The sequence below is a fragment of the Astatotilapia calliptera genome, chromosome 12 (assembly GCF_900246225.1).
Source record: "Astatotilapia calliptera chromosome 12, fAstCal1.2, whole genome shotgun sequence".
In the NCBI taxonomy this organism is placed as follows: Eukaryota; Metazoa; Chordata; class Actinopteri; order Cichliformes; family Cichlidae; genus Astatotilapia; species Astatotilapia calliptera.
In genome coordinates this window covers 38,373,161-38,400,573 of record NC_039313.1, presented here as the reverse complement: position 1 = coordinate 38,400,573, position 27,413 = coordinate 38,373,161, and the positions used below count along the sequence as shown (strand labels likewise).

The window sequence follows — 27,413 nt, the reverse complement described above, 5'->3', positions numbered from 1 at the left end:
CACCCAGAAGGGAAGTATTATCTTTGCCTTTACAGCTGCCACTTGTCACGCTCCCAGACTATTTAGAAACAAATGTTGACCTAAAATTCATACAAGAGCAAGCCTCTGCCTTAGATTACACTTACTGGGAAAGTAATGATTGTACCTTAGATAACAGAGACGGCTTATACAAAAACCTTGAGGGTTTGATTGCCCTCCCATCTTCACTACTGCCAATCCTTGTCCGCCATTTTCACGGTGTGAGTCATGTCGGACAAAGAGGGGTAATAGGAGCAATAAAATCAAGATTTGTAATCGAGAAAACATCACACGCAGTAAAACGCATATTAGCAACCTGTCTAACATGTGCACGAACTAATGTAGGAAAACCAAAAGCAAAACATCAGCATTTACCACAACCAGATTTCCCATTTCATACATTACAAATTGATTTTACACACATGCCAGCACAAGGAAGCATCAAGTACTTACTGGTAATAGTGGACCAATTTAGTAAATGGGTAGAAGCTTACCCAACATCAAAAGAAACTGCAGAAGTAGTCTGTCAAAAGTTGTGCAATGAAATAATACCCAGATTTGGAATACCTCACCAAATTAACAGTGATAGAGGACCTTCATTTACATCAGAAGTAATTCAAAAGTGTGCTAAAACTCTAGCAATAGACTGGAAATATCATGTGCCATACCATCCTCAGAGTTCAGGAGTTGTAGAAAGAATGAATAGGACCATAAAAAATCGCCTGACTAAAGCAATGATAGAAACAGGAATGACCTGGATCAAACTACTTCCTCAAATCCTCTGCGAGATTAGAATGACTCCATCCGCAGCAACCAAATTATCTCCATTTGAAATAATCATGGGAAGACCGTTTCCAACACCATGGTCAGCCTCCAGAGGGGCACCGCTATTGGAAGGGGACATAGACACTGCATTGTCTGACTATGTTCATAACCTGGTAGAAACACTGAATAATAACTATCAGAAAGTTTGTCTCTCTCAGCCTCTCCCTTCCATAGATCCAACCCATCCGTGGAAACCAGGAGATGCGGTATTGGTAAAGTTGCTAAAACCAAGGGCACTCGGGGAGGCCGCGTGTTCCAGCCCCCAGACTGTACTTGCAGTGACGAGAACCAGCATCCTAACAGACGGACAACCTCAGTGGATTCATGCCAGCAGGGTTAAGACCAGCCCCACCAAACCACCTAAGGCGTCGGATCAAGTAGATGACGTCTCCGGCGAGCCAGCGCCCGGATTCAATACACCTATAGATGACGACTCAGGCGAGCCAACGCCCGGATCCAATACACCTACACACACACAATCACTGATTAACACACAACGCCTGAAAGAACAACAACAAGGTACTCGAACATCCAGCAGGAACAGAAAGCCGAAAGTACCACACAATGTCTAACCTGATAAAGATAGACTCGTTTCATCCTGATAATGGAGAAAATGAAATGCCCATTGTCATCACACGACGCTTATACGGTGTCTCTCGAACCTGGGACCAGGCCAGGAGACGACTAAAGAACTGTCTTTTTTATATATTTAGGTTATTAATCATATCTACTGCATTAACCTTAGGATTTTTATTTACTATTTCGTATTGTAAAGTGCAACCCTGTTCACATTTCTGCAAGCCACATTCTCAATGATAACCCATATAGCTACCAGTACAGCTACTTCAATGTATTTGCAATTAGCACAAATTGATCCTGAGGATGTGCCAGATGTTGCCAATGATGTTCCTGATGTGTATATTGAACATTAGGTTGTGAACTATTACATTTTATTATTTGCTTTTTATATTATGTTATTACATTTGTGATTTTTCCTTTCTATTTGAGTTATTATTTTAAAAAATAATAAAAGAGGGGAACTGTTAGGTATTTTAGTACCATGGTAGCATTTACTGGATATTGTTTTATAGTGACATTATGCAGGAAAACTCTGTCATTCAATAAGGCCCCTTTGTTTCAGTGTTTTTCTCTTTGACCCAAGAATTGATGTGTGAGAATCACAGGCTGGTACAAGGTTGAAATACCACAGAGATCACTCCCTCAGCTACATTAGTTTCTTAATCTTTTAGACGCCTGTTGAAGGCCAAATGGTTTGTTTCAGATTTCACTAATGTAAGAACTCTTCGTTTTGTGCCTTGAAAATATGTCGCTGAGATAATCACAATTGTAGCTGAACTGATACACTACACAAAGGATGCTTCTTCACCCATGGGCAGGAAGACACTGCCTTATCTTGGTCTGTACTGGTTTAAACTGATAATCTGCTGTCTCATGAATTTTACCCTCTATATAAACTGTTGTACTTGTGAATAAAGTTGAGTCACTTTGGGAAGACAATCTAAAGCAGTCTCTGTTTTCTTGTTCTCCCAAGCTGCTCCCGAGCTCGTACTAACACGCTGAATGGCATGCTTGAATATTACTTGAGAATATATTTGACTGTGTTACAGACTAAGGGACATTCTCTGCTGATAGACGTCCACGCCTCGGAGGAAGCCGATCCACGGAGTAGGCCCTGGAAACCGTTTCCTTCAGTGTTGTTGTTGTCCAGGTGTGAGAGGACAGAGTGCAGTGCGATGGAGACTGCATCCTCTGTGCTCCTGTTCTGGCAGTATGCGAATTGGTGGGGGTCCAGGGTGGGGGGGAGACAGGATTTGAAGTGTGCTAGGACCAGCTGCTCTAAGCACTTAGTGATGATGGGGGTGAGTGCTACTGGGCGGTAGTCATTGAGGCAAGATGGGTTGGAGTTTTTGGGTATCGGGACGATGGAGGTGGATTTGAAGCAGGCCGGTACCACAGCGTGGGCCAAGGACAGACTGAATATGTCTGTGAGCACTCCTGCAAGCTCCCCAGAACTCGCTCTGAGAACACGCCCGGGGATGCCATCAGGACCTGCAGCCTTGTGGACACTGATCCTGCTCAGCACCGCTCCCACATCGGTGGGGGAGAGAGTCATAGGTTGGTGGTCTGGTGTCATGTCTGCTTTGGTTGTGGTTGTGGGGTTCCCTCGCTCAAAACGAGCATAAAAGTTGTTGAGCTCATTGAGGAAGGAGACATCAGAGCAGAGGAGGAGCCAGACATTTGAAACACCCGGGGCTTAGCCCTAAAGGGTAGTATGCATGTGGGATTTTTTTTTTTTTTTGAGGGGGGGGGGGGGGGGGGTGTAGAAATGACTGAAAGATTAATAGGCTCTGTTTTGAGTTTTGTTCAAAAAAGAATGACTTCATATAGGGAAATATATATATCACACATGCAGGACACCTTAAACTAGTTTTTTAATTAAGCAGCGAGGCAGAACAAAGTCGGGGCTGTATCAAGACACAGGGACTAAACCCCAATTCAACCAGACCCAGAACTGATCCAGAATTAAAACAGGACTACAACAGTTCAAAATCAGGACTACTGAGGACTTAACCAAGACATAACCACAATCAGAACTAGATGATAGTAGCACTAAAAATCATCATAGACCTGCACTACACTTATTTATTTAATTCTACCAAAGTACAATATTTAGATTGAGAAAAGTTTATATAATTATTTAGCCTTGTTGTGCAAACAAGCCTGCATAACTTAATAAATATAGAATTTGAAAAATAGCAAACCTAAAAAGAAACACTAGGTACGAGATACATGAGTACCTATGATACGGTGATACTTTTAGTAAGCAACCATTTGACTAACATGTGTGTCTCACCTGCTCTTGTTCATCTCTGTTCTGTCCTCATTCTCCATCTCAATCTCTGCTCCTCTCTCTCCCTCTTTGTGCTGACAATCATCAAATATACAGTTGAAACCAGATATTTACAAACTCTTCAGATCAAAACACAAACACTTTTTAATTGTAACATCAAATCAGACTAAATGTTTATTTTTTTAGATTGATAAATATAAAAACATATTTGTTAACTTTAAGAGTAAAGAGAGAAACTATCTGTATTTCTTAATTGCAAATGGCACCAAATTGTATTCAAAACTGAGCCACACTTTATGGAGCTCCACGATTCTTTTCCTGGTGTTTTTGGTTGATATCTCTTGATTTTCCCATGTCACAGAAACAGGCTCTGTGTTTTGCCTTATATGCATCCACAGCTGTGCCACCAGTTTACTCACATGGACTCTACTAACCTATCAGAAGCTTCTTCAGCTCAGAATGGAATCGTCTGGAGTTTTCTTATTAATTAACAATAAACTTAGTGTACATGTACTCCTAAATTTAATGAAAGTGATAAAAAATAGACAGCTCTGTCTCTCTTTATTCTGACATTTAACTAATTCAAAATATATTTCAATATTTATCTAAAACAAAAGTTTACTCTAAATTGATGTTGTACAGTAAAAATGTTTTATGTTTTCTCCCTAAAGTGTAAATATCTGGTTACAAATGTGAATATCCTGCTGTGTACTGAAATCCCTCTTGTTTTGCATAGAAATATACTGAACAACATACAAAGCATAATATATAAAATAACATTTACCTGAGTTTTTTCTTTGAAAGAACCCTCTAATGTCCATTCTTATATTTCAGTACATAACTGAAACCGAATTTGGTCGGGGAGGGTAAGAACTGAAAATATGAAATAAACACACGTAAGCTAAGATTCTCTAAAAAATAGCATTTGTTCGGCTTTTCATTTCGCCATTTGTTGATTCACTTGAAGAGCAAGTAAAATAATATTGGTCAAGTGATCAGTTTCATATCAATCTTTCGTGATGCACCGTCACATTTACATTATTTGTACGGTACGAATGATTTGCTTTGGTACCTGCTCAAACTTAAGCTCTCCTTAGTATGGCTGGCTCCGTCTCTCCAACAGTGCACTCACGGGCAGCAGCTCCCCCCGCCCCCTCGCTCAGTCGCTTAGTGCCTGAGCTTGGATCATACCAATATCAGGGGGGATTCACGCACAGTCGTAAATTCCCACAGTGTGCACTATGTGCTTCGAATATTGTGTGTACTTTTTGTTTTATACAGTTGTCAGCCAGGCATCTAACTATGAAAAAATTACACTCCAAAATACCCCGGGCTTCTGACAAAAACAACCCGGGCTTAAGCCCCGTAAGCCACCCCCACGCTCCGCCCCTGCATCAGAGGATGCGGGGGAGGGTTTGGTGGTCCTGTAGTCTGTGATGGTCTGGAGTCCTTGCCACATGCGTCGGGGGTTGGAGTTGGAGAAGTGTTCTTCTACCTTCTTTTTGTAATGGTGTTTGGCTTTTTTGATGCCCTTCTTTAGATTAGCCCTGGCTGTGCTGTAGGCGTGTGCATCTCCTGACCTAAAGGCGGTGTTGCGGGCCTTCAGGAAGAGACGAAGATCCCGGTTCATCCAAGGCTTCTGGTTGGGGTACATGGTGATCCGTTTCTGGGTGTAAAGTAAAGTGTGCATGTTAGTCCCCGTAGGGATATAGTTCCTCTGCATTTAACCCATTCACCCAGTGAAGCAGTGGGCAGCCACCAATGCAGCGCCCGGGGAGCAGTGTGTAGGGACGGTACCTTGCTCAGGGGTACCTCAGGGTAGCCGTTCAGTGGAGTCGAACCACCGACCTTCCGATCATGGTGCCACCACTCTACCTACTGAGCTATCCCTGCCCACTGTCAGGTGGTGACACTGTCTGTGGTTTTGGAGATGTAATCCAGTACAGATGAGGCGTACTGGTCCAGGTCTGTGTGGGTGAACATATTCCAGTCTGTTGGTGTGGTTGAAGTTCACCTTTATGTGCTGAAGGTGAAAACACTGAGCAAAGGGAGGAGTGTATGATCTGTAGATACTATGGAAGCTGAAGATTGTACCTGACACCGTTTGCTGCTGCCACCTTCTGGCCTTCAGGTGCTCTGGACGTGCTGTTTTTTGTCCTACAGCTTTAAGAGGCTCTGTCTCGGCTCTTAGTTGTTGGCACACCTGTTCACCATAAGTCATCACAGCACAGCTCATGGGCTGGGCTCCTCCAAAGGTAACCACCAAGCTGATGTTGGTTGGAGTTGTTTTATATGTTTAGATTAGTTTGTTGTCTCCTGCATGCTGTCATCTGCTGCTCTCCCTCAGGTATGTTCCCAGCTCAGGTGTGTTTGTGAGGGAGTGTTAGGGACCCGCAGAGACACTGGAGACAATAACTTGTACGAGCACAACTAAACTCATGGCTGCTGATCATTTAAGGTTTACCTTCAAAGTAGGAACTGCTGTCCTCCCTTAAACTGTGTGTACAGTGACTGGAGAACAATCCTCAGTGCTGGCCTACACCTGGGACACTGCAAACCAGGGTGCTTTGCTAGAAAGCAAGTTCAGCACATGCAGGATGTGTTTCTGATGTCGCGGTTTTGCAATCTAGCTTTGAGCACATTCATGGTTCCTTTCATCCTCGGCACCAGTTGCTGCTTGTTGGGAACATGACCTCCAACTATCTGTCCACTAACTCTTGGGAAGAGCCCATCAGGATGCTTGGTGAAAAACCTCATTTTAAAAACAGCCCTGCACACTGTTCCTTCACCGTGACCAAAGAGTTCCATGATTCCAGATGCTGACAAGTAATGTCGCTCGATTGTAACAGATCAAGTAGTGTAATTGTGTTGTGTGCAGTTCTTTATTTATATATTTGTATTGTCCGGGCATACGAGCACAGCTAAACCTACAGCCGCTGATCATTTAACCTTTAGCTTGGCTTCCCAGTTAAAGTGTTTACAGAGAGGGGAATGATTGAATCAGGGTGTCATTTCTCATCTGCACGTGTATGTTGTCCATGCTACCTCAGAGATATTTCAAAGGAAAGGTTAGACCTGTCTCCTTGAGGGATTATTTAAAGCTTCAAGTCCTCTGATCCTCCGTCTTGCCATCAGCTCAGTTTAATCTAGACCAGGCTAAAAGTTTATTATCTTAGGACGGTCTAAGTCATCTGGATGTAAAGTGACTTTAATGTGCATTTCGGCTCCGGAGCCTAATAAAGCTCTTTCCTGGCAGGTGTTGGTGAGTCGAGCAGTCTGACGGAGGAACGTAGTCGGCCATCTTGGAAAGAAGAAAATGTTTTCTTCACACACGGTGAGAAAAACATCGTTTTTATAAATCATGAGTCCGAACATTTTACAGACTTTTATACGTGAAATTGTTCGTAGTTTATAAACACATCTGGAAGTGCCGTGCAAACCAAGGCCGAGCTGCTTTTAGGAAACGTTGAAAAGTCTATCAGTACAACTTTCATGAATGATCATCATTTATTGTCATTATATCATTATGATTATTGTTAACTACCACCCTTTAGTAATTATTACAGTTTTCCAGAACATGGAGAAACAAAATGCATGTTAAGAAAAGAAAATAGTAAATGGAAAGACGAAGGCTTCAACCTCTTAGACCTTTCTTATTTCCTTCACTTGTAAATGAGGACTGTATGCAAGAGGTGCAAGTGCACGGGTGAAGTCGCACTGTCCCCTCTGCATTTGATTGTCCCTCTTGGGTCGGGCGTAAAGACTGAGCAGGGCAATCAGCTGGTAGAACCGATGTCCACAGATGCAATCAGCGATGCACTTGTTTAAATGTATTTTATGCAATAATTACAGTCTTTCTTTTCCAAAACGCATCCAAACAATTTACAACACAACAGGTTACTATTATGGGCATCATCCAACAAACAGGTTTTCTTATCGAAGCAGAGAGGCCGGCACGACAAAACAAGATTTAACTCAAACACTTATTAAGCTTCTGACTCCCTGCCTGTGTCTTTGTTGCTGTAGGAACAAGACGACAAAGAGAGCCCAACACCTCAGTGCTCTCAGTTGGCTGAAGATGCTGCACTCAAGTGCAAACTTACTTGAGCACTACAGGTGTGATGCAGTGTGTAACAGAAGTTTCATGCCCCGTGTCACCTCAGAAGACACCAGCGCATCCACAGTGGGAAAAGCCCTTCAGTTGTGACCAGTGTGGGGAAAGACTTTTACTTGGAAAGGCAACTTAAAAACACATCACCTCAGCCACAGCGGCGTCAAACCATACATGTGCCACCAGTGGGAAAGACATTTAGTTTTGATGAGCAACTTGAGAATCTCATCAGCGCCTGCACAGAGGAGTCAAACCATACGCATGTAGCCAGTGTGAGAAGGCTTTTACTCGGATGAGCCACTTAAAAATCCATGAGATGGTCCACAGCGGAGAAAAACCCCACACATGTGAGGAGTGCGGAAAGGCTTTTAATTATAAGAGCAACTTAAAGAGACATAAACTGGTCCACAGTGGAGTTAAAGCACACAAGTGTGACCAGTGTGGGAGGGCTTTTGCTTTGAAGTCGAGCTTGGCGACACACAAGCTGGGCGTCGCATGTGACCTTTCTGGGAAAGCCTCCAGCCAGCGACCCCAGAAAACACACCAACAGACGCTGATACGTGATCGGTGCAGCAGTTCAGTTTACACAAACTCGAGCTTAAGTCAACTCTACGCTTACTGACCATGGACACGCACCAGTGCGACCAGTGTGACAAAGCCTAGAACCAGTTTAGAGGTAATTCAGTCAGTTTTTTTTTAAACAAGCTAATGTGTATATAAAAGATTTGTTACTGGTAATACAGCAAAACTTGATTGTAGTTTTTAAAGTTCAAGTTAAACCATGTGAAATAAGTTGGATAATACACGGTGTTACATATGGGACACAAACGCAGCGTTTTGGGACAACATGGTTTCTGTTGGGTTTACACAAACTGTAAAGATGTTATTACGATGTTATTACGATGTTATTACGATGTTATTACGATGTTATTACGATGTTATTACGATGTTATTACGATGTTATTACGATGTTATTACGATGTTATTACGATGTTATTACGATGTTATTACGATGTTATTACGATGTTATTACGATCAATGTTAGCTCTACATGGGTGTTAGATTTCAAAATAAAATCCTTTTAAACGATCGTCTCGTTTCATTTATCACCAGCAGAACAGTCTCCAACAGTGTCCAACTTTATGGCTCATAATGGGCAAAGACGCGGCTACAACTTTGATGCTAATCTGAAGTGAATAAAACTATAATAGGACATGAAATGCATTTAGATCTGTACATATGCTGTAATGATCACATGATGTGGCGCCATCCTTTCTGAAATTAAACCGACAACAGATTTGTTGTCTGGGGCATTTAACACAAACTGATTTGAATAAAACGACATCATGAATGCAAAAAACGATGCAGCTGCATTCATATTCATATTTCCTCCTCGGTTCCAACTATTAATACAGAAATGCAAATGCATCATTCTTTTCTTGAAATTTAAACACAGGTTTATAAACGGTCTCAGCAGTTCTTAAGTACATTTAGTAAAACAGGTAAACACTTACTAAAACACAGTCATTGTGTCCTTACATGCTGTCGTTTTAGCAGACTCTCAAACCAGTTTCAGTCCAGTAGTGTCCGTATCACTGCCGCCCAAAACCAGTATCACGAGCTCAGTGTGTCACATGGCCTTGCTTGACCAGATGGTGCTATTCAAAATGTTGCCAAAAGGGATAATGAGCATCACTCTCATGCCAACAGTTATGGCAAAGATTTTATTCTGCGCGTTTGATCTGAGACACGACTGGTTATTAGGGGTGCAACGATATTCGTATCGATATTGAACCGTTCGATACAGTGCTTTCGGTTCGGTACGCATATGTATCGAACAATACAACATTTGTAATTTATTTTATCAATTTTCCTTCTGACGATGCTGTCTGTGTTGAGCGCTCAGAGAATCTGTGTTCGACTACTCCGCCTAGGCTGCACTGTCCAGCGCAGATCCACTGAGCGCTCAACACAGACAGCATAGTCAGAAGGAAGAGCGCAGGGCAAGCTAGCGAGACAGAAGCTAAGCTCTCCTTGCAACAGGCAAATTGAACCTCATTCAGATCTGGCGTTTGGAATTATTTTGGTTTTCATGTGACGTATGACCCTGAAGGTAAGCGAGTCATGGACTAAAGTAAAACAGTATGTTGGATGTGCCATGCAATGCTCAATTACATGGGTGGGAGCTAGTGTGTTAGCGCAGTTAGCTCGTTAACGTGTTGGCCATCTAGCCCCATGCACGGGGCGATCGGCGGTAGCTCGTTAACGGAGATTTGCCGTGTTTGTGGCGTTAAGGTCATTTCAACGAGATTAACCTGAAAGCACTAGTGGGAACACAACGAATATGACTGCACATTTATGCCGACATCATCCTAGTGCAAAGACAAAACAACAAGCATGCTACTAACTTTAGCCGAGTCATTTAGACAGCTGTTAGCACATGATTCTCCTTATGCTGCTGAGAATATAACCCAGAAGAAGCGGATAGTATAGCTTTTATTTTGGAAAGAGGCATTTCTCTGTAATAAACTCTCTTTTCCAAAGATGAGTGATTCCTCAATCAGATACAGGGCTTGCAATATCGCTAGCCCGACGTCCTGGAGCTAGCGATTTTTTCAGTCGGGCTACCAAAATCTATCTTTGCCCTGCCCGTCGGCTATTGTAGGAAAAATATATGTCAATGCTTTTGCATTCTTTCAGAAATGTAGCTGGGTAATTATGTCATTGCATCGGTGAGCCACTGTCAATATGTGACATATTGAAGTCGCGTTTGAATTTGCGCTTGTTTTTTTTGCTTTCACTTTGCAATCGTGTGAACTGTGTATAGAGAGCGACAGCACTGATCTGTGAGTGATGATAATTTGCGCACCAATTCCTCTGACATCGTCTTATTAATCGTTAGCTTACTATGCAAACATGACAAGTGAAATCTCCCGCAGCTTAAACATGTGAGAGGTTGATCGCGCAGAGAATCGCTGAGCTTATGTGAGTGCGTGTAAAAGCATTTCAGTTCTGCTGAGCCAAATAAGACAGGTCAGGGTGAAGAAGTGACAGCCAAAGAAAAGCTTACCACAAAACGGAGAAGTTATGACAAATCAGACTATAAGGCAAAAAGAAAGTGCAGCTTTATGGTTTCATGGACAAAAGAATTTCTGTGGCTGCAATATGACGAGCTAAATAACCAGGGCTGCACATAAGTGGTCCGCAGGTGCGCATTCGCTGTCAAAATAAAAAACATGCACAAGGGTTAGGGTTAAATTTAAAAACTATACTTTTGAGTTAAATATATATTTATAATTTTAATAAATGACAAATTAAAAAATGCATGAACATTTTTTTGTATCGAAAAAATATTGAAACGTGACACCAAAGTATCGAACCGAACCGAACCGTGAATTTTGTGTATCGTTGCACCCCTACTGGTTATCCATCAAAGTTCAACACTTTAAAGTCCACAACTTTCCACACTCTGATAAGCACATCCCAGCGGTGACCGCCCCGCCGGTTCCCAGACTGCAGCCTTGCCGTTCGCTCTGGGGCTTATTTTTAGCTACACACATGGCACTTTCCATTTTATCATTCTTTATTAAACATCTTACAAAGAAGTATTTAACTTTAATTAGTTTTTACCAGAGGTGTGCATGTTTATGGATGTTAGAGAAAATACAAGGTTGCAGATACTGCACATCTGCAGTCCCCCATCAGGTCACATGTGCATATAACCAAAAGTCAAATACAGAAAAATGATCCTGCTACTTTGGCCCTAGTGCAACTCTCTGTTGGTCTTTGGTTTAAACTGCAAGAGTGGCTACAAATCTGTGGTTAAGCTGCACTTCCTGCTGTTTCTCCCTCTGTACTCGTTGCTCTTTAGGTCAGTATGTGGTAGTTTTCCATGTCCCAGTGGAGATTTCCTCTCGTGCAAGCTTTCCTCACGCGCACACTGAGCCCTCATCCTTTCTACACAAAATTCGTTTGTCTACTTCATAAACAAGACTAATAGTCAACAAACATCTTGGCTTCACTTGGATTCTCAAGTTTAAAATACATGGAAAGTTTGGGAAACTATGGTTTACCCTGACGGGAGCATGAATGTGGACAGCAGCGGTGGCACCGAAATTTATTCAGTATTTGCTGAGGCATCAGATTCTCGACAGCTGGCAGTAAAGAAAGAGTCAGGAGGCTGGGTGTAGTGGACACCGGTATATGTCTAAGCACCGACCTGGCAGATCTGATTACAATGTTAAAAACATAGAGCTTAACCCTCATCAGTAACATGACAACTGTAACATGCTGTAAGTATGAGCACTTTTATGAAACTTCACTAAAGTGTATTATTGTGTTGTCAAGCTTGAATGCATTGTAAGTGAATGGGTTCTGTTTGTTCAGCTACAACTGGGAAGAAAAACTTTCTGACCAATAAGGTGGAGACGGTGGCATACTTGTGTTGTATCAGCCTATCGGAAGGTTTTTGAAGGTCTGATTTCAAGATATAACACTGGGACAGATGATAGTTTAACAAGGCTGTAGCAATATTACTGTTGTTATTGCTAATGACTGTTACGTGTCTCTGCTGGAGCAGACCTAGAGTAGATATTATGTTTTGTCTGTCCCTGCTCTCATGAACAAGGCATCTTTCAAACTGCTTGAAGGAATTTCTTCAGTTTCCGTAAGGATTTTGCCAAAGTTTAAGGTCATCCCAACACTGCGACACTCATTCTGAGTTCATTTGTGAAGTGTGACAGAACTTCACACAAATGCCAAACAGGACAACAGCAAGTTAAAACAATGCTGAAGTGTTTTTATTGTATGACGAGCAGAAAAGAATTTGAGGTTGCAACGTTATCCTTGTTGCACTGCAATCTTGGGATGTGAGAACCTGAAAGCCTGAAATCTGTACCCCATCCACAACACACCTTTTCTCTGTACTCCTCCCCAGCACCCTGCAGTCACATGCGCCTGCAGGTAGATAAAAACCTCAAAAGAGACACTGGTCGCCATTCTGCTCAGAAGCTTTTCAGGAGCTTTCAGAAGATTCACGAGTTCAGGCGTCTCCACCGTGCAGACATACAGGAGCAGGTATGGACCTCTCACTCGCTACAAAAACATCTGAGCTGTATTCGGTGCAATACTGTGAGCCAGTTTCTTGTTTAGAGTGGATGTTTCAGGCTACAGCAGCATTACAGTAACTTTTGTGCATTTTTCCTGCAGTAATTGTGCGTTTACAAACACATTTCAGCAGCACATGCAAACCATCACAGTATAAATGCAGCTCTCTGTTTCCATATTTGGCAACCTTTGGTCTTCCACAACAGCTCCAGGACGGTGTAACCAGGGCAACAGAGTAATATATTGTCCTAAAAGGATAATATTTTACCAAGCCTTGCAACATGCTGCAAATAGCGACGCGCTAAATAGCATGTTAGATAAACTGCCAAAAATACATCCAGAGGAGCAGGTGTTTGGTCTCTCACTCTCATGTCATGAGCTCTCAGCAGATGGTGGAACATGAGCCGCTTTGTTTTGGACTAAACTCCATGTTAAACTGGACTTTATGACAGAGAAATATGGAGTGAAAGGAAAGGCCTTACTTCAGCCTGCAAATCGGTTTTTAATGCACAGGAACTGGAAATTATTAACCTGATAACCTGGGAAGTCATTAGCTTACATACGTGTAAAATAAATATGAAATCATTTGTAAGCGTCAGTGTTTCATGTGATTTCTAAGTCATTTTTAACATGTGACCTGTTTGGTGTAGGATGCATTTGGTGGGCACTTTGGGGCTTTTTTCTGACCTTGCTGCATCTCTCTAACTCGCTGCTGCTGGGAGCCTTTAACATCAAATCCTTCGGAGACACCAAAGCCTCCAACACCACTCTGATGAACATCATTACCAAGGTCTGGGACTTTTCCCTCTTTGGTAGATATGACAGTTTGTACAAAATGTTTACATCCACCCATTTGTAATGCAATTTGGGTCAGAGTGCTTTCAAAACCAATCCAGAAGTGTTATCTTGTGTGTGCGTTTTGAAATAGTTTGAACTGAATTTTGAGAAATGCTTTGGATGATTTGGCCTGTTGCAGAAGTAAACCTGAATATTCCCAGAATATTCCCACCTCTATGCTTAAGGAATGATCAATGAAATAACTGGATGTGCAACAGCTGTAGCGTTGCCTTTACAATCTAAAGCTTAACACATGAATTTTTTCGTGCAAGGTAAAATATAAACAAACGTGATGTTGCAAGATGGACAATCAGGTGATTCATTTTCATTTTTTATGTGTGTTTTGCAGATTGTCCAACGCTATGACGTCATTCTGATCCAAGAGGTCAGAGACAGTGATCTCTCAGCAACCCAAAAACTCATGGAGTACGTCAACAAGTGAGTCCACACACCGAACATGGAACATTCAGAGTAACACTGAGCATGAAATGCAAACGTATGGAAACATAAAAGTGTGTGTTTGTTTCCCCCCAGAGATTCTCCTCAGTACAAATACATCGTCAGCGAGCCTCTCGGTGCGAGCACCTATAAAGAGCGATATCTCTTCCTTTACAGGTGCACCACGATGAAAAAAATAAGTCTCTACTCTACACACAGTGAAATGATATTTATTCAGTTCAATTTTATTTACACAGCGCCAAATCACAACAAGAGTCGCCTCAAGGCGCTTTATACTGTCAGGTAGACCCTACAATAACACATACAGAGAAAAACCCAACAATCAAATGACCCCTATGAGCAGCACTTTGGCAACAGTGGGAAGGAAAAAACTCCCTTTTGACAGGAAGAAACCTCCGGCAGAGTCAGGCTCAGGGAGGGGCGGCTGTTTGCAACAAAACATGGTTCGTTGCAGTGATGCCGTGTAAAAAGCATTTTTAGTTCTTGCTCTAAATATGTATTTTGTAGAAAGGGAAAAAATCTTTTCATGGCAGAATGTGAATAGTTTGATTGTTTTCTTTGTTTCTTAAAGCCAAACAATTTAACAAAAATAAAAATGACTTGTTCACGTTGCCCGGGGTTAAAGTCAGGATTGGTGTTGGATCATCATCATCACTTAGACCTCAGAGGGTTAAAGAACCTCCCATAAGTTTCTCAAATAACCATTCAAAACAACTTGATTAAAAATTTATATTTCCAGCATGTTTGTAGTGTTTGAGGCATGTTTGAAGTAATTTAACGGCAAATCCTCCGTCTTTGTTCTGGCATAAACATACATCTTATACACACTCAGAATTCAGAAGAAGTGATTTAAAAAAAGGGGAAAAGCAGAACTACAATAAATTTGTCCCGAGAAGCAACTGGACATGTTTAGAAATGAAGTACACACTGGCAGCAAATGAAAAGGTGGTGATTTTCTCCACAGGGAGGCGCTGGTATCGGTGGCAAAAAGCTACACCTATGACGACGGCCCGGAGGAAACTGGACAAGACGCCTTTAGCAGGGAGCCGTTTGTCGTAATGTTCTCCTCCAAACACACTGGTAGGTGCTGTGGCTCGAGTTATACAGCTGTTTCTGCATCACACTGATAATGATGTGGATCCTCATTCAAACATTTGTGCGTGGTAGTTCCTGGGACATGTTAGTCACTAGTCCTTTATCATTCTCATGCGGTGTAAGCGCCTCCGTCACTGTCAACACTCCTTCGTTCCCTTCTCTTCTGTAGCTGTGAGAGACTTTACTCTGATCCCTCAGCACACCTCCCCAGAATCAGCTGTTCGGGAGCTAAATGCTCTCTATGACGTGGTGGCAGATGTCCGCGCTCGCTGGAACAATGATGTATTTACAGCCTACAAGTAAAAATCATTTATTTGGTGGAAAAACACACATTCGGTAAATGCGACTCACACTACTCTCCCTGCAGGACATCGTGCTGCTGGGTGACTTCAACGCAGGCTGTAGTTATGTGTCCGGGTCTGACTGGCAGCAGATCCGCATCTTCACTGACAAGACTTTCCATTGGCTGATCACTGATGCGGCCGACACTACCGTGTCGCAAACTGTCTGCCCTTACGACAGGTAGACAGATTGTGGCAGGTCGTTCTGATGTGTGCACGCAAACTCTAAACTCTAATCATCTTTCTGTGTTTGCAGGATTGTGGTCACTGCGGACATGATGAGAGGAGTGGTGAAAGATAGTGCGAAGGTGTATAACTACATGACGGACCTGAATCTCAAACAAGATCTGGTAACAGATGAATTTCAATCCTTATCTCTGTAAGAATTCATTTGAACTAAAAAGCACAACCTGCCTCATTCCCCGCTGACACTAATGGAAACGTCAATATAAAAAGTTAACATAATGCTGTATTCACTGCAACTGAGACCATAGACTCGTCAGCAAAATGTTTACTGAGCTCCAATCAGAAGAGAGGCATTCTACACAAAGGGCAAAGCAGTCGCCCCATCAGAAATCATGCAGTTTTAAAGCACTTTTGCTTTTTTAATATCAGCTTTGAGCTACAGAAAATCGAGCAACTTTGTAAAGCAGTGGCTGTAGTAACGACCACAGAGATGCAAACAAAATCATAATGCAGTGTATACTGTAGTGATGGCATTACCATGCAGGCACGTTGAGTTTTTCAGCACTGGAAAGAAACCTGTGGAAACTGAAGCCGTCTGCAGCACAAACTGTGAGCCACTAAAAGAACGGTTTCTCTGTCTCTCAGGCGTTGGCTGTCAGCGACCACTTCCCCGTGGAGGTGAAGCTGAGCGGTTAGGCTCACGTTGCTTGAACCGTGACTTCCACAAGCTTTCCACACATCGTGCTCAATCTGCAGCCAGCACAATGATCATTCAGTTGGGGACTACTGTCAGCCACAGCTTCATGAAATGCAAATGCACAATAAAGCCACTAAAAGAATTTCACTGAAAACTTGTGTGTTGTAAAGAATTCGGCTTCTTGTTGCAGTGGAGCACATTTGTCTGGAACATTTACTGAGACCCTTTGTTGATTTGGAAACCTTTAATAATGCGTTTGTATTTTGTTTCACTTCCTTTGTCTGCTTAAATGTCTTCAGAGTTTAAAGTTTTTTAATTAATTTCCCAAAACAGCTCAGACACACAGCAAAACACTAACCTGCAAAACTGAGCCAAAAATGTTGAAAAAACATAAAAGAGCGGTAGAGTAATACATCTGTAGGGGAGACCGGGGATAGTTGTCACATCTTTGACATTTCTGTCTGTAAATTGGAGCTCTTTTAAGGTAGTGGATTCAAAATGTAATGCAAAGTATTTACATGTCTCTGCTATTAAATAGTGCAGCTACTTTCTCTGCAGCACAATTACCCATTGCATGGTATGGCCTCAAACACGAAGAGTGAAATGTTACAATTAACCCCATAGTCTGGGTTAGTTGTAACATATCCTGGGGTGAAATGTAACACAATGAAATAAGAGTACTAACAAAACATTAACATGTAATCTTTGTTTATTCAACACATGAATGCACTTACATCCATTTATGTAGCTGTGTGTGTGTGTGTGTGTGTGTGTGTGTGTGTGTGTGTGTGTGTGTGTGTGTGTGTGTGTGTGTGTGTGTGTGTGTGTGTGTGTGTGTGTGTGTGTGTGTGTGTGTGTGTGTGTGTGAGACAGAATGCAGAAATCTAGCTTAAATTCCAAATTATGGAATTTTCTGCAACTGAATATTTCATTAACTTTGGTTGGTCTTCCTTGAGTTTGGCCTCATTGGCTCAGTGGGCATTATAACCTACAACTTTTGCACCAACTTTGAACATAACAATGAAGCTGAAAAAATGTAGCTGTGCACCAGCATCGCAATTCCATTACTTTTGGGTTTCGTGCACCCATCCTGATTTATTTCCACTACCAGTACTTCCTACTGGTCCATCTCTGACACAGTGGTCAGCATAATGTATGTGTGGGAACACAAACAGTGGAGGAATTGTGTTGCCAATGGCATTAACCGCATACACAAAAGCGACCAGTGAAGCTCTCTCTGCTGATGTCGTTGCCCCAACTTGTTTAATATAAGTTAAAGTAATAGTGTGGTAAGTTGTAACATCTGCATTATTGTTACAACTGACCCCGACTGTTGCTGTTACAACTGACCCAGACTCCTATAGCCATGAACTAGCTAACATTACAGCCAACGGCTAAAACATTAGCACTAAAGACTTACACAGAATATATCCCCATAGACATACAAATAACATAATTTAAGTTTGATGAGTTTAACTGCAAAGCAGATAATGCTATTAGAAATTGAAATAAAGTAGAAAAACTTACTTTTTGGCATACAAATGACTTTTTTTCGTGTTAAATTGTCTGTGTTTGACAAAATGTGCTGATTTTTCACATGTGATAGCAGAACTGAGTTGGGCATGCACAGGATGAGTCACATCATTTGAAACTTAGCCCTGATTGGAGAAACTGGAAGTGTTACAACTGACCCACGTTACAACTATCCCCGGTCTCCCCTACACAAAAGAAGAAACAATGTATTCATTAAAGATTATTTTCAGTCATCTTCAGTTACTCCTGTAAAGCTGAAATGTGTTCACCACATATGTTAACCTGTGATTTTTAAACACTGAAATGGAAAATCAGGTTGTCTGCATACAAAAAGCTAAAGACGCCTGGGAAATAGAGACACTAGAGTTTCTAATAGCGTCCAAGAGAAGTGTGCTTGGAGAGACGATAGCTGACTGCAGCCTCAAGATGGCAGTGATGTAGAAGCACATCACTTATGCTTTGGTATAACTGACTAGACAAGCACTGCTTGTCCTGGCTGAACAGTTGAGTTGGGGTTGCTGTAGTTCAGTTCTACTAATTGGAAGGTTTGCAGTTCAATACCAAGCTGCTGCAAAATACTTAGCCTCCCCCCGAGGATGTAATATTAAAGTGAATACACGTGCTGATTTCATCTCTTTACATGAAAGAACATTTACTTTTCCAGGAGTCACATTAGTGACATTAGTGACTTGTAGCTTTAGGCTTAGTAGACGACTCACACTGACAAATCCAAACACATTTGAGGGTAATACTCTTAAATGTGTAAATGTAGTGCTCAAAGAAAACAGGGAGCACCACAGCAGAGGTCATTCATGTCTGTCACACACAGGACGTGACAGTGAAAAGTGTGGAGACACTGCACACCTGAAGTTTAGCCGATTGTGTTGCGCTGACACTCAGGTCCTTTTGAAGTGTCGTATATTGATTCAATTGTCCAAAACACAAACATACAAAGAATGAAAAATGCTCCTTGTTATAAGAATGCAAGATTCATTTTGATTTGGTTGTCCGCTGAATTTTTAACATTCTCAACTGTCATTTGAATGTAGAGACGTCTGAGTTACAGAGATAATGAATGAGAACCACACGCTTTAATCCATTTAATGTATGAATCCAGACATTTATTTGGATATTTCACAGTAAAAACCAAACATTTGTTAGAGATGACAAAGGCTTTGCCACATTTAGATGCACTAAAGGTCAGATTTGCTGTTAGTTCTTCATATGTGAGACTCTTTTGCAACAATTAGCAGTTTGCTCGCGTAAGCATACTGCAGGTAATGCTGAGTGATGGAGAAGGCTCGGCAGGTTGCCCGAGTGTACGGCTCTTCAAACCAAAACAAAAAGTCACACCCTAACCTCGAGTGTTTTTATTAACACCTTGAGGGGTAAATGCTGGGTTTTATCCCCAAACATGTAGACTGCTCACTGCCTGATGTCAGATCACATCTGTAGCTGGTGCTACAAAGTGTGCAAACATGTTTCCCCTCTCTAAGCCTTTCTTCTCTTAAGCATCTCCAGATACATCCCCAGGGACTTCTGAATAGAGTCCTTGGTGATGAACTTGACAAAGTTATTGACATCAGCCTCTCTGTTAGCCGCCAGCTTGTCTATGGTTGGCTTCCTCATCATGGACTTTGTGAGCTGTCTGGCGTGATCTGCAAATGAAACAAATGCACATGTAAGGAAGCTGTGCATTCATATACAATTTCTTCTATGAATACTGACATGGGCTTCAATTCATTGCAAATATATTCAATTGCAGCACTATTGTGGAGCACCTTTTATTTCTTATGTGGGAAAGTGACATTTCTAACAGGTGCTGAAAGCTTATGCTCTTTCTCTGCCTCCTGCACATCCTGCCAAGTACCAGGATGTACTAAATACTGCTGTACAGATGGAAATACACCCATATCGACACTTCTGAGGTACGAGGTTACATCTCCCTACATGCGGGTTCGTGCCACCTCACCTTAAAACAAACATACACTGATAGCAGCTCATTTTTTTCCTACCTGCCTTGGAAATGTTACCTGCAATTTTATTACCCAAATGGTAAATGGACTGGTTCTTATGTAGCGCGTTTCTACTCATCTGAGCGCTCAAAGCACTGATGAGGCCAATCACCGTGATGTCATCTGCAAACTTAATGATGGTGTTGGAACCATCAGCAGGTCTGCAGTCGTGGGTGAAGAGGGAGTAGAGGAAAGGGCTCATCACGCAGCCTTGTGGTACACCGGTGTTCATTGTGATGGTAGATGAGCAGCGGTTATCCAGCCGGACATGTTGGGGGCGGTTGGTCAGGAAGTCCAGTAACCATTTGCAGATGAGGGAACTGATGCCCAGGTCTGTCAGTTTCCTGATGAGTTGTGAGGGGTGGATTGTATTGAATGCTGAACTGAAGTCTATAAACAGCATTCTGGCGTAGGTGGTGTTGTTGTCCAGGTGTAGTAGTAGTATAGTAGTAGTATTTATTTATTGTCATTGTCAAGAACAATGAAATTGCGTTTGGGGCTTCCATACAACCCAAAAAAAGAAGAAAATAATAAATACCCCTTAAAACCCAAGTGTACATATTTAACCCAGTGTGACTCCAATGCAATAAGACAATCCTTAGCAATAATGTTCGTAGAAATTCAGACAAAGACCTGAGAAACATGACAAAATACAACAATGCAACCCATTCAATATTATTGTACTGTGAGATATGATATCAGATATGATAGTTATCTATTTAAGAAAGAGGGGGGGGGGCAGGAGGGGGAAGATAATAAAGATATGATGCACCAATGCAGACCAGTTCATTGCTATTAAGAAGTTGGATATGGTTATTGTCCGTGAGAGGGGGGCAGAGAGTTCAGGAGCCTCACAGCCTGTGGATACAGGCTGTTGGCCAGTCTGGATGTTCTGGCCTGTATAGACCTGTACCTTCTCCCTGAGGGCAGCAGATGGAAAAGGTGGCGCGCAGGGTGATGTTGGTCCCGCAGGATACTGTGCACCCTCCTCAGACAGCGAGTGGGGAAGATATTACTGATCTCTGGCAGACTTGTTCCAATAATTCTGCCAGCTTCTTTCACCACCCGCTGGAGTGCTTGCTGATCGGCCTTGGTGCAGCTGGGGAACCACACTAGAAATCCATACGTCAGAACGCTGCTGATGGCACAGTTGTAGAAGTTCAACATCAGAGATCTGGGAATGTGTGCGCTCCGCAGTCTCCTCAGGTAGTAGAGGCGCTGTTGGGCCTTCCGTACAACTGAGGTGATATGGTTGCCCCAGGACAGGTCCTCGGTCACAGTTACCCCCAAGAATTTAAAACTGCTCACCCTCTCCACCGCCTCACTGCCAATGAAGAGAGGCAGATGGTTGTTATGACCCCTCTTCCGGAAATCTACAATGATCTCCTTGGGTCTTTTTGGTGTTTAAGACCAAGTTATTGTCGTGGCACCATGACTCTAGTTGTTGCACCTCTGTCCTATAGTTTGTCTCATCATTGTTGGATATAAGTCCGAACACTGTAGTGTCATCTGCAAACTTAACAATGAGATTGGACGCGCAGGAGGAAATACAGTCATGGGTGAAGAGGGTGTATAGCAGAGGGCTCAGAACACACCCCTGAGGGGCACCGGTGTTGACCACAAGGGTGGAAGAGGTGTTCTTACCCACTCTGACACTCTGTCTACGGTTAGTGAGGAAGTCCACAATCCAGTTGCACAGAGAGGAGTTAAGTCCCAGTTGGTGGAGTTTGGGACGGAGTTTGTATGGCCGGATGGTATTAAAAGCCGAGCTGTAGTCTACAAAGAGGAGCCGTGCATAGGTGTTCCTGTGTTCCAAGTGCTTCAGTAATGTGTGCAGCACTGTGGCGATCGCATCCTCGGTTGACCGGTTCTCCCTGTATGCAAACTGGTGCGAGTCCAGGGATGGTGGAAAAGCAGCTCTGATGTGTTTAATGACCAGTCTCTCCAGGCATTTGGCGGGAATGGGGGTGAGTGCCACAGGTCTGAAATCGTTCAGACATGTGACATTTGACTGTTTTGGGATGGGAACGATGGTTGCTGCTTTGAAACAGGATGGTACCAGTGAACAGGACAACGAGGTGTTATATATAGAGGTGAAGACGTCCGCCAGGTCCGCAGCACAGTCTTTTAGCACCCGGCCCAGCACTCCATCTGGCCCGGCCGCCTTCCTGGTGTTAATGCTCCGGAACACACGCCTCAGCTCATGAGTGCTCAGGACCGGAGCAGGGTCGGTTGAGGGGAGAGGGGACAGGACAGGGTCGGTGTTCTCCCTGTCAAAACGGGCATAAAAGAGATTTAGATCCTCAGCCAGAGTAGAACTGTCGGCTGAGGGTGATGGTGTTCTTCTTTTGTAGTCCGTGATAGCCCTGATGCCCTCCCAGACCTGCCTTGGGTTTGTGTTGTTCTCAAACCTGGCCTCGATACGCCTCCTGTGCTGCTGCTTGGCAGTCTTGATGCCTCTTCTCAGGTTGGCCCTGGCAGCACTGTATGCCTCCTGGTCCCCGGATTTGAAAGCGTTGTTCCTTGTTCGAATAAGTTGTTGAACTCCGTGTGTCATCCAGGGTGGATTATTAGGGAACACACGGAATCGTTTCCAAGTTGTTACATTGTCCACACAGAAACAGATGTAGTCCAAGACAGTGGAGGTGTAACTGTCCAATGCGACACGATTGTCAGTGTCCTGCACCTTGAATACATCCCAGTCTGTGCAGTGGAAACAGTCCTGAAGCATCGGAATAGCATCCTGCGGCCATGTTCTCACGGTTTTGGTTGTAATCCCAGTGCTCTTGATCTTTTGTGTGTATATTGGGTGTAGCAGAAGGGAGAGATGGTCTGACAGACCCAGGTGGGGATAAGCCTGGGCTCTGTACGCATTCGCCATGTTGGTGTACACCTGGTCCAACGTTCTATCTCCTCTGGTAGCACACTTCACATTACGGTGGAAATTGTGAAGTACAGATTTCAGGTCCGCGTGGTTAAAATCCCCAGCCGCAATAAAGACACTGTCCGGGTGTGCTACCAGGCTGTTATTGATGCTGCTGCTCAATTGTGCTAACGCTAGCTTAGCATTAGCATCTGGTGGAATGTAAACAGCGCAGATGTAAACGGCAGAAAATTCCCGAGGGAGATAGAATGGACGGCACTTTAACACCAACAGTTCTACCTCTGTACTGCACAGTCTTTCCGTTACCGTGACGTTCGTGCACCAAAGTTGTTAATATAGATGCACAGCCCCCCGCCAGTCTTCTTACCCGAGTCCGCAGACCTGTCGGCTCGATAGGCGGTGCGGCCTGCTAGATCAATAGCCGCATCGGGAATGGCGCTGTCCAGCCAGGTTTCAGTGAAAATCATGCACGAACAGTTATTAAAAGTCCGTCGAGTGGCGATCTGCAGTCGTATCTCATCCAGTTTGTAACGGATTGAACGGGCGTTGGAGAGGAATATGATCGGGAGTGGTGGTTTAAACGGACCAGTCTTTAGCCGTGCCCACAGGCCTCCCCGCCTGCCTCTCTTCTGCCTCCGCTCGCAACGTCTGTGAGAGGACAGAGTGCAGTACGATGGAGACTGCATCCTCTGTGCTCCTGTTCTGGCGGTATGCGAATTGGTGGGGGTCCAGGGTGGGGGGGAGACAGGATTTGAAGTGTGCTAGGACCAGTCGCTCTAAGCACTTAGTGATGATGGGGGTGAGTGCTACTGGGCGGTAATCATTGAGGCAAGATGGGTTGGAGTTTTTGGGTATCGGGACGATGGAGGTGGATTTGAGCAGGCCGGTACCACAGCGTGGGCCAAGGACAGGTTGAATATGTCTGTGAGCACTCCTGCAAGCTCCCCAGAACACGCTCTGAGAACACGCCTGGGGATGCCATCAGGGCCTGCAGCCTTGTGGACATTGATCCTGCTCAGCACCGCTCCTACATCGGTGGGGGAGAGAGTCAGAGGTTGGTGGTCTGGCGTCACGTCTGCTTCGGTTGTGGTTGTGGGGTTCCCTCGCTCAAAACGAGCATAAAAGTTGTTGAGCTCATTGAGGAAGGAGACATCAGAGGATGCGGGGGAGGGTTTGGTGGTCCTGTAGTCTGTGATGGTCTGGAGTCCTTGCCACATGCGTCGGGGGTTAGAGTTGGAGAAGTGTTCTTCTACCTTCTTTTTGTAATGGTGTTTGGCTTTTTGATGCCCTTCTTTAGATTAGCCCTGGCTGTGCTGTAGGCGTGTGCATCTCCTGACCTAAAGGCGGTGTTGCGGGCCTTCAGGAGGAGACGAACATCCCGGTTCATCCAAGGCTTCTGGTTGGGGTACATGGTGATCCGTTTCTGGGTGGTGACACTGTCTGTGGTTTTGGAGATGTAATCCAGTACAGATGAGGCGTACTGGTCCAGGTCTGTGTGGGTGAACATATTCCAGTCTGTGTTTTTAAATCTGTCCTGGAGCACTGCGTCTGTCCCCTCTGGCCACACTTTAATTGTCCTCACAGCAGGTTTCACACGTTGGATGAGTGGTGAATACCGAGGTGTGAGGAACAGGGAGAGATGGTCCGATTGTCCAATGTGGGGGAGGGGTGTGGCTTTGTAGGCTCCAGCCAGGTTGGAATACACATGGTCTAAAGTCTCCTCTGGTGTGGCAGGAGACATGTTGGTGGAATCTGGGGAGGACTGTCTTTAAGTTGGTGTGGTTGAAGTCGCCAGCAACAATAAAAGCAGCCTCGGGGTGTTTATTCTGGTGTTTGTTAATGGCTGCAGAAAGTTCTTTCATGGCCAACCTAGCATTAGCGTCGGGGGGGATATACACGGCAGTGAGTATGATAGAGGTCTAGAGAATCTAGACCAGGCTAAAAGTTTATTATCTTAGGACGGTCTAAGTCATCTGGATGTAAAGTGACTTTAATGTGCATTTCGGCTCCGGAGCCTAATAAAGCTCTTTCCTGGCAGGTGTTGGTGGGTCGAGCAGTCTGACGGAGGAACGTAGTCGGCCATCTTGGAAAGAAGAAAATGTCTTCACACACGGTGAGAAAAACATCGTTTTTATAAATCATGAGTCCGAACATTTTACAGACTTTTATACGTGAAATTGTTCGTAGTTTATAAACACATCTGGAAGTGCCGTGCAAACCAAGGCCGAGCTGCTTTTAGGAAACGTGAAAAGTCTATCAGTACAACTTTCATGAATGATCAACATTTATTGTCATTATATCATTATGATTATTGTTAACTACCACCCTTTAGTAATTATTTACAGTTTTCCAGAACATGAGAAACTAAATGCATGTTAAGAAAAGAAAATAGTAAATGGAAAGACGAAGGCTTCAACCTCTTAGACCTTTCCTTATTTCCAACACAGCTGATTTAAATGGTTAAATGACTTCCAGTTCTCCTGGTAATGAACTAATCAATTGATTCAGGTGTGCTGACCCAGGGTGAGATCTAAAACCTGCAGGACACCGGCCCTCGAGGCCTGGAGTTCGACACCCCTGGTCTTACACCAAGGACTAAATGGTTCATTTTTGGCTCGCTGCACTGTAACAGGGACGGGGTGATTTGCAGAGCACTTTGTAAATGAGGACTGTGTGCAAGAGGTGCAAGTGCACGGGTGAAGTCGCACTGTCCCCTCTGCATTTGATTGTCCCTCGTTGGGTCGGGCGTAAAGACTGAGCAGGGCAATCAGCTGGTAGAACCGATGTCCACAAGATGCAATCAGCGATGCACTTGTTTAAATGTATTTTATGCAATAATACAGTGTCAGAGTCAGAGAGAGGACGGCACGACAAAACAAGATTTAACTCAAACACTTATTAAGCTTCTGACTCCCTGCCTGTGTCTTTGTTGCTGTAGGAACAAGACGCCAAAGAGAGCCCAACACCTCAGTGCTCTCAGTTGGCTGAAGATGCTCACTCAAGTGCAAACTTACTTGAGCACTACAGGTGTGATCAGTGTAACAAGAAGTTTCATGCCCCGTGTCACCTCAGAAGACACCAGCGCATCCACAGTGGGGAAAAGCCCTTCAGTTGTGACCAGTGTGGAAAGACTTTTACTCGGAAAAGCAACTTAAAAACACATCACCTCAGCCACAGCGGCGTCAAACCACACATGTGCCACCAGTGTGGAAAGACATTTAGTTTGATGGGCAACTTGAGAACTCATCAGCGCCTGCACAGAGGAGTCAAACCATACGCATGTAGCCAGTGTGGGAAGGCTTTTACTCAGATGGGCCACTTACAAACCCATAAGATGGTCCACAGCGGAGAAAAACCCCACATATGTGAGGAGTGCGGAAAGACATTTAGTTTGATGAGCAGCTTGAGAACTCATCTGCGCCTGCACAGAGGAGTCAAACCATACGCATGTAGCCAGTGTGAGAAGGCTTTTACTCGGATGAGCCACTTAAAAATCCATGAGATGGTCCACAGCGGAGAAAAACCCCACACATGTGAGGAGTGCGGAAAGGCTTTTAATCATCAGAGCAACTTAAAGAGACATAAACTGGTCCACAGTGGAGTTAAAGCACACAAGTGTGACCAGTGTGGGAGGGCTTTTGCTTTGAAGTCGAGCTTGGAGACACACAAGCTGGCGCCGCATGTGACCTTTCTGGGAAAATCTCCAGCCAGCGACCCCAGAAACACGCCAACAGACGCTGATCGGTGCAGCAGTTCAGTTTACACAAACTCGAGCTTAAGTCAACCCTACACTTACTGACCATGGACACGCACCAGTGCGACCAGTGTGACAAAGCCTAGAACCAGTTTAGAGGTAATTCAGTCAGTTTTTTTAAACAAGCTAATGTGTATATAAAAGATTTGTTACTGGTAATACAGCAAAACTTTATTGTAGTTTTTAAAGTTCAAGTTAAACCATGTGAAATAAGTTGGATAATACACGGTGTTACATATGGGACACAAACGCAGCGTTTTGGGACAACATGGTTTCTGTTGGGTTTACACAAACTGTAAAGATGTTATTACGATGTTATTACGATGTTATTACGATGTTATTACGATCAATGTTAGCTCTACATGGGTGTTAGATTTCAAAATAAAATCCTTTTAAACGATCGTCTCGTTTCATTTATCACCAGCAGAACAGTTTTCAACAGTGTCCAACTTTATGGCTCATAATGGGCAAAGACGCGGCTACAACTTTAATGCTAATCTGAAGTGAATAAAACTATAATAGGACATGAAATGCATTTAGATCTGTACATATGCTGTAATGATCACATGATGTGGCGCCATCCTTTCTGAAATTAAACCGACAACAGATTTGTTGTCTGGGGCATTTAACACAAACTGATTTGAATAAAACGACATCATGAATGCAAAAAACGATGCAGC

The 27,413-nt window shown here is 43.5% G+C and overlaps 3 protein-coding genes across 6 annotated transcripts; all 3 read left to right on the top strand.

Moving 5' to 3' along the window:
• On the top strand, positions 1 to 1,775 carry LOC113034068 (uncharacterized). The gene is made up of 2 exons (XM_026188362.1): positions 1 to 1,350; positions 1,708 to 1,775. Exons 1-2 carry the CDS (start codon positions 441 to 443, stop codon positions 1,773 to 1,775), a joined length of 978 nt encoding a protein of 325 aa, XP_026044147.1. The 5' UTR covers positions 1 to 440.
• Positions 1,776 to 5,881: 4,106 nt separating this feature from the next.
• Positions 5,882 to 27,134, top strand: LOC113033032 (zinc finger protein 239-like). Of its 4 annotated transcripts, none has more exons than XM_026186297.1 (3): positions 5,882 to 6,062; positions 25,018 to 25,092; positions 25,918 to 27,134. In XM_026186297.1, the coding sequence occupies exons 2-3, from the start codon at positions 25,078 to 25,080 to the stop codon at positions 26,776 to 26,778; spliced, it is 876 nt and encodes a 291-aa protein (XP_026042082.1). In that variant the 5' UTR covers positions 5,882 to 6,062; positions 25,018 to 25,077; the 3' UTR covers positions 26,779 to 27,134. The 4 variants fall into 4 exon arrangements, with proteins under 4 accessions (XP_026042082.1, XP_026042078.1, XP_026042079.1 ...); XM_026186293.1 differs by lacking the exon at positions 25,018 to 25,092 and adding an exon at positions 6,972 to 7,049; XM_026186294.1 differs by lacking the exon at positions 25,018 to 25,092 and adding an exon at positions 6,972 to 7,049 and having other exon boundaries at positions 5,883 to 5,970.
• On the top strand, positions 13,583 to 16,701 carry LOC113033041 (deoxyribonuclease-1-like). The gene is given in 9 exon segments (XM_026186315.1): positions 13,583 to 13,610; positions 13,612 to 13,722; positions 14,119 to 14,207; positions 14,304 to 14,384; positions 15,193 to 15,308; positions 15,493 to 15,605; positions 15,691 to 15,845; positions 15,921 to 16,014; positions 16,496 to 16,701. Coding segments are annotated over 9 exon segments (837 nt in total). The 5' UTR covers position 13,583; the 3' UTR covers positions 16,547 to 16,701.
• Positions 27,135 to 27,413: the final 279 nt, after the last annotated feature.

Excerpts from the sequence above, each read along its gene's own strand:
- LOC113034068 (XM_026188362.1), top strand. The coding sequence starts at position 441 with ATGCCAGCACAAGGAAGCATCAAGTACTTACTGGTAATAGTGGACCAA. Across the intron at positions 1,351-1,707 it reads TAACACACAACGCCTGAAAG|CACAAATTGATCCTGAGGAT; the intron begins AACAACAACAAG and ends ATTTGCAATTAG.